Raw genomic sequence first — 7,862 nt, 5'->3', positions numbered from 1 at the left:
GGGGGGGGGGGGTGGAAGAGAAATGTTATCACATATAAATAGTTTATCAAGAGAGATTTTTTTTCTTTTGCTAAATGTGTTCAGTTGTGTTCTCTTGCTGCCAGATACAAAAAAACAAAATTTAACATGTAAAATACTTATAATAACTGCAAATCTATAATTTAACTGAATGAATTAAAGGGGTCATATGATGCTTTTTTAAAGATCATTATTTTGTGTATTTGGTGTAACAGAATATGTTGACATGCTTTAATGTTCAAAAAACACATTATTTTTCAAATACTGTACATTATTGTAGGTCCTCTATGCCCTGCCTCTCTCAAACGCTTCGTAGCCGTTTTAGGGGGGCGTGGCAGAGTCTTAACTTTGATAAAGAATATCTCTTTGGTTTTGAGACTTTAGTCTTTGCAACTTCAGGGATCTTATCTATGCACAATCAGCTTGTAACACTCCAAAGAGAAAGGAAAACTTGAAATCGCATCATATGACCCCATTAAAAAATTAACAACAAGACTACAAGGCTGTTTCACACTGATTTTCAGCTCCATCTATTGAAATCTATTAAATATAAAAAATATTGTCTTTATTGTCCGATACATGTCGACAAAATATTAAATACTTATTTTCTATTTAATCACACATCCATTGTCTGCAGTAGCAGAATAGAACAAACTTAAAACAAGGGAAACTATCTATAAATCCCAAACAATTTATTTAATATTTTCTGTGACAAACTTAAAACAAGGGAAACTATCTATAAATCCCAAACAATTTATTTAATATTTTCTGTGACAAAGCCGACACATCATAAACAATGGTTTTGTAGGTTTTTGTGTAAATAACACCACTAACTTATATCAAAGGAATTTATTTATTTATTTAATAAAATATCTGAAATGCTTTATCAAATATCTCAAGAAACAGTGAAGTGCATTTCAATACCACATCAGTCTGAAGAGTAAACCTAAAAAGAAAAGCAAGAGGACTGCAAACACTTAAGTCCAACAGACAGACTCACAAGAACTGTTTTTCTAGATATCACTCATACTATACTCTATCCATACCACTTTCAAAGGTTGAGATTGGCTTGTGGGCCTGCAGACGAAATATAAAAAAATCTTAAATAATAATTTAAAAAAAAGCCTTAGCCTTTGGCTGCAGTCAATATTTCGCACTTGATTATTGTTACCTATCACAGGTTGTTGGTTTTGATTGGACCGGCGTGTGACCTGAATGTTCAATGACCTTACCAATGACTTGTTGGGTGCTTGACTTTTCTGTGACTTTTTAAAGCGACTCTCTCGCGGCCTCCAGGAGGACTTTAAATACTTTCTTGAATGAAAGCACTTGATGTCTAATGAGAAGGGAGGGCACAGCCAGCGTGTTCGCACTAAATGAATGTTTCTGCAGGTCTGGGACCAGCTGGAGCTTTTAATGAGCTAATGTCTGAGGTGAGCTCCTCAGGGCCTCCCCTGCCACATACACACACTCGCAAAGTTTCCTCAAACGCTTTAAGGTGGGTTGACATTAAAGAACAAAAGTCTTTGGAAAGTTAATTAACATCAGGGCTGGCTGACCCCAATTTTCACCTTCACGACATAATATGTGTTGTCTGCAGCTTTCTGCTTTAAAGGTTTGGGGTTTGCTAATAACACACATTCATTGATACCGTAGCATTTTTGTCAATCATAATACTTATTGGGGTATAAAAAATTCTTAATGAGAGAACTCCTGGGAGCATCCTAACTAACATTCTGGGCACGTATGATTATAATATGACAGAAAGAAAGAAAGAAGGAATATTTATGGTTATAAAATGCATAAAAAAGAAATACAACAAAATTAACCATTATATAAGATGCTGCAGAAATTCATATTTAGGTATCACACAGAAACCTCCTAGCACTGTTCTGAAATGCTTGTAAAAAATTTAAAGGTAATATAAAGGTAAATAAAGAAGTTTAGGGACCAGTACTCACTATTAACTAATTACTTATTAGCATTACATGCATGACCATATTCTACATCCCTTAACCCTTAAATGCATACCTTTATGTCTTTAGCGACCCTGGACATCATTCTCTACCCTCTCTCGCCTTCATTTTTTTAAGTTAGACATCAAATAAGCTGCCAGTGATCAAAATATTGGATATGAAGTCATTGAAAACGATAGTTTTGACAATATGGTTGAGATCGGGAATATGAGGCAGATGCTGAATGTACTGTGGAAGTGCGCTCTGACGATGATAAAATCATCTGCTCAAATTGAACCCTTTTAAGTTTCAAAAGGTAACAAATATGCTTTATTTTATTCTTCTGTAATTGTTCTTTTGAGATTGAGAGTTTTTTGCTATTGCAGCAGTTAGAGATCCATCTGTGCTGTATATATAGGTCCGGGTCGCTAAAGACCCGAATATGTAATAATGATTGGCGAAACATTCATGCAATTAAGGGTTAATCCTACCCAATACCTAAACTTACCAACTACCTTACTAACTATTAATATGCAGTAATTAGGAGTTGATTGAGGCAAAACTCATAGTTAATTGTTAGTTAATAGTGAGAATTGGACCTTAAAATAAAGTGTGATCAATAAAAATAACCATTAGATAACATTGTGTAGAAGTTCTTATTTGGTGGTGACACATACTTTACTGCAACATTCTGGAAATTTAAATATTTAAAAATAAAACAAAACCATTAAATCACATTCTAAGACATTATTAGATTGTCATAAAAAAAAAAAAGTTCATATTTAGTTGTCACACAGAAGCCTACCTGCAAAGTTATGGAAATGTTAGTTTATGGCAAATGAATGAATGAATGAATGAATGAAATTCTGTACATTTCTATTACGTTTCTATGTGGTCGTCACCTACACTTAACTGCAACATTCTGGAAATTTAAGTTTATTGCTTATAAAATAAAACAAAAATAACCATTAGATCACATTTCAAGCGTTATTAGATTGACACACACACAATCTGGAGTTCTGAAAATGTTAGTTAATGGTTATATAAAAATAAAAAAAACATTAGTTAACATTCTGTATAAGTTCTTAGGCTGTCATGTAAAATAACCTCCCTGCAATGTTCTAGAAATTTTAGCTTATGGTTATAAAAATAAAACCTACAACGAACATTCTGAGACTTGGTCGGAAGGAACTTGGTCTCAAGGATGTTAGGAGAATGTTGAAGGCACTGCAGGGACTATAACACAAACTCTAAAATGAACCAACATACTCTCCAACATAATAATCATGCTATTAGAAGAAGGTATCTATTAGCAGGGGCTCAGCTGTGAAACAGTCCAGGTTTATTTAAGTTGTAAGGGCAGTGCTGCAATAAGATACTCATTTAAAGTTCACCTTATTCAGGCTGAATTTTTATCAAATTAGATTCAGGCTAACAGTTCCAAGACCCTGGATTTCTCAATGCACATTTCAGGTTTCAGATGCAAAATCTATGGTAGAGTTGATGAAATACTGGGAAGTTTACTTAAAAAAAGAAAAAAGAAAAAAAAAAGACAGGGATTCATTCCAAAGAGTTACTTTAAGCCACTGGACCAACGATCAGCATTAAATGGCCGTTAAGACTTCAATTTTCTACAAACAAAACTCACTGCTCATGATATATTGTGTATTTCAGGTTCTATTAAGGTTTGAAGCTTGATTTGATTTCTAAATAGCCAATAAAAAAAGACACAAATGTATTTATAGATTTCTTGTGCAAGTCCTAGATCCTTTACAATCCTGCAAATCACGGAAACAACATTTCTACACATAGAGAGAGAAAACCTCAAGGACACATTATTATTATTGGACTTTTTATGCTTGTATTTATTTATTTAGCGACAATGATTTATGAGGGTTTTTTCTGTGGCACCATTACTAATTATTCTTATGATTCAGATTTTCCTGGAGCATGCAATTAAAATGGACCGGTTTTGAATAATGGCCTGGCATTTAGAGTGTTAAATCAATGAAACAAGACAAATAATCATTCTCTACATTAGTGGTGAAAAGGAGCAAGTGATGAAGAAACGGGTTCTGGGGAGCAATAGCTAAATATCAACCCTTTTCACATGAGTAATGGGGCTGATAAGGGAACTTGGTCTATCTGGTGATTCCGACAGTTTCCCAATTCCAGTTCCATTTTCCCTCTTTCCACAACCCCACAGTGATGTGCCAAAAACTGATCGTTAAATAATCAAAAACAAAGGCAACTGGTGCAATCCATCACAAAGCTGTCTAACTATCTTCCTCCCGAAGATTGTCAAGCCTGAGGGGGTCCACGGTGGCAAAGGCCACTGGTGGTGTTGGAGAGGAGATATGTAACCCTAATGAAAGACTAATAGTCCACAGCTGGCCGAGCAACTCAGGAGAAATTAATCGATATGAAGGAGAAGGGAGCAGGTAAACCCAACCCTTTATGCGTGTCAGCGTGTTGATGTAGAGCTACAGTAAGCCTGAATGTTCCGAATAGTATATTAAAATGGAGTGTTATTACTCAAATATGACATCTCAACTAAAAAACGCTCTATCATAACACAAGTACTTCTTATCTCTGTTTGGGTAAGACGTAAGCACACACTAACAAAACACAGATACTGTGAATATTGTTAAGTCTGTTTTTGTTCATTTAAGCCATTTAAAAAAAAATAAAAAATAACATTTATAATAATCATTATACAGATGCCCACACCACTGTTTGGAGTCAGTAAGATATATATACAGTAAGCTCCTAAACAGAGGGCCAGAATTCAGGCATGAGACTGGGATGCAGGATACAACCACACACTCAGATGCATTATTATATTATATTTATATATTTTTTATATTATCTTAAAATATTACGTTTTTATAATTTATTTATTTTTGAAAGAAGTCTCTTATGCTCACCAATAATTCATTCATTTGATCAAAAATAAAGTAAAAACAGTAATATTGTGAAATATTATTACAATCTAAAATAAATATTTTCTATTGTAATACAATTTAATATGTAATTTATTCCTGTGATGGTAAAGTTGAATTTTGAGCATCATTACTCCAGTCTTCAGTGTCACATGATCCTTCAGAAATCTTTCTAATATGCTGTTTTTCTTCTTAAGAAATATTTCTTGTTGTTATTGATGAAAAGTTGAGCTTCTTAACATTTTTGTGGAAACCATGATACATGTTTTCAGGATTCTTTGATGAATAGAAAGTTCAAAAGAACAGCATTTTGCAATTTTAATGCATCCTTGATCAATTAAAAGCATTTATTTCTTCCCAAAACAAACGAAAAATCTTACTGACACCAAACTTTTGAACAGTTTTTGAACAATAATAAATTATTACATTATATAAAAATTTACAAAATGTATATACTAAAATATAACTTATATATATATATTTATCATATTCTTATTCTCTTCAGGTACCATACCACTGACAGGCTTTGCTGCATGTAGTTAAGATGCTTGGTGTTGGTACCACAACTAAATGCCAGACTCGCAGTTCAATTTACGGCATAAGGCAAAGGTGGCAGTATGGTGGACAGCATCTCTCTGGGGATGTGACAGTTGCTGCAGGAATGAAGTCCTAGCCAATCAAAGTCAGAAATTAAGCAAGGCTCAATAAAATAATTAATCGGAGCCTGGTAAGGCTAAAGAAGCTGATTACTGGCTGAGCGATACCATCTCTTCCTCCTTAGGAAATCTGCTTTAAAGATCTGTTGTCATCCTCTCCACTTCCTCTCTCTCATCTCTTGCTTTTTTCCCTCATTGTCTTCTTTCATTGTCAGGTCATTCATTAATCAAGGCCCTTTAACTCTGCAGAGATACACTGAGATTTCAAATAATTCAACCATTTGTTAAACAAAAGGGTTTAAATCTACTGTGATCAATTTGATTGTTGAAAATATGACATGAGACTTTATAACTTTATAACTTTTTAACTTTTGAACAAAGGTCAAATCTGGAGGGGGATGGGGGGTGACATACCTCTGCAGATAGGCCGATCATCACTCCAGCCAACATAACTGTCCGTAACTCGTAAGCAGGTGATGCTTTTAGACCCCTGAAGCTCGTATCCTTCATCACAAGAAAAGTGCACAGTAGCACCCCGCCTGCAAGAGGAAAACACTATTATTTTGCAAGAATACCAACCCATACCATCTATAAATTCTACATTATGTACATTCTATACAGTCAGTCAGTCAGTCATTATAGCAAAATAAATCTTGACAGAATAATCAGGCCCCCAATGTGGAAGTCTATTTTGCGATAATGACTGGCCGGCTGCACATTACTTATTACACGGCTACTTAGCAAATAAATAAATAAATGGACATGAAATATTGATATTAGTTGAAATTATTGCATTTTGTGAGAAAGAATGCAACCACAATGTGTTATGAGAGACATGAAACTAGCACAGAAGATTGGTGGCCAGGGATAATGATCAATTATGCAGTTTATCAGTCATTGTATGCAGATATCTGACTGCAGAATGGTGCGATTGATGAATCAGATTCAATTCCATTACATAAATAATTATATTCATCTCCTTTGGAAAAGAAAGCGAGGGGGAAAACATCATCATCTATCATTTCCCTGGATTCTTTTCCAACTGTGCAAAATGCTGATGTCAGATGACTCAAGCCCTTCAAAGCAGTTCCCAACCTCTCACATGTGAGCTGGTATCTGTTCATGGCTAAATCAAATAGCATGTCAGCATAAATACCCCCTCTCTCCAGCCAGCAGCAGTGGTCCTGTCTGATCTTAGTAATGGACAGCCTTTGGGAAACTGCGATGTGCGCTTCCAGATGCATCGCTGTGCAGCTTCTATTACCTAGCCGCTGATGAAGGGGTGCTCAGGTAGTCGGAGCTAAGAACATTTCAGTGAAAAAGTTTAGATTGTCTTTCACTTCCCCACTGCGATTGCCCTGAGTGCTAGTGAGTGTAAAACGGATTGTCCTCATTTGTCTGTGTTAGAATCCTCTGGGGCACTGCCATTCACCCTGCGGGGGGACACTGACAGCCTAACTTGCACCGCAGTCCTCTCTGTAGCAGCACTGTGCTTGTAAATGACACTACTATTGCTCTGTCCCCACTCAATTATTTAGGTCCGGACCTCTGTCTCATTTTCAATCTCCTTCCCTCTCTGTTCTCTTTTTCTATCATAAATGATGGTTCACATTTCACTTGCTGTCTCTCCCGCGGTGAATTTTAAATTATTTTACTAATATAGTTTAGGATCATATTGCCATTTTTCCATTTCTTAACTTCTCACATATTCCAGGTTCCATTTTTTTTTCTTCATTTCCCCCTCTATCTTTAATATGGTGTCTTGGAAATATTGTTTTAATTGCATCAATTTGTAGGTTTTTCCTCTAACCTCAATATCTTTCTATTCTGTTAAAGGGATACTTCACCCAAAAATTATAATTGTCATTATTTACTCACCATCATGTCGTTTCATATCTGTATGACTTTTTTTTTTTTTGATGGGACATAGAATAAGGTATTTTGAATAATGTTCCCACAAAGGTTCCGTTGACTTACATTGTATTTTTGTCCATACAATGAGAGTCAATGGGAACCAAAACTGTTTGGTTACAAACATATCTTCTTTTATGTTTCAGAGAAGAAAGTCAGTCATACAGGTTTGGAACGACATGAGGGTGAGTAAATGATGACAGAATTTTCATTTTTTTTGGCAGGATATGCCATTATTATTATTATTATTATTATTTATGTATGTATTTGGTTGGTAATACCCCTTCAACCAAAGAGAAATCCCTAATGACATCATTTTCCAGAATGTGACAATTTTAGTGGGAAACAACAGCACAAATATCAGTATATATATATATGTG

The 7,862-nt window shown here is 35.0% G+C and overlaps 1 protein-coding gene across 1 annotated transcript in view; it reads right to left on the bottom strand.

The window, feature by feature from the left end:
- The window catches only part of LOC107712626 (CUB and sushi domain-containing protein 2-like), a 290,171-nt gene that overhangs the window by 115,244 nt on the left and 167,065 nt on the right, over window positions 1-7,862 (bottom strand). The window contains exon 9 of the mRNA XM_016517947.1: window positions 5,986-6,110. Within this exon, the coding sequence (XP_016373433.1) occupies window positions 5,986-6,110 (125 nt within the window). The remainder of the gene's footprint in view (window positions 1-5,985; window positions 6,111-7,862) is intronic.

This window comes from Sinocyclocheilus rhinocerous, unplaced genomic scaffold, assembly GCF_001515625.1.
Source record: "Sinocyclocheilus rhinocerous isolate Xijiao unplaced genomic scaffold, SAMN03320098_v1.1 scaffold538, whole genome shotgun sequence".
Classification (NCBI taxonomy): Eukaryota; Metazoa; Chordata; class Actinopteri; order Cypriniformes; family Cyprinidae; genus Sinocyclocheilus; species Sinocyclocheilus rhinocerous.
This window is presented reverse-complemented; position numbering and strand designations above follow the sequence as displayed.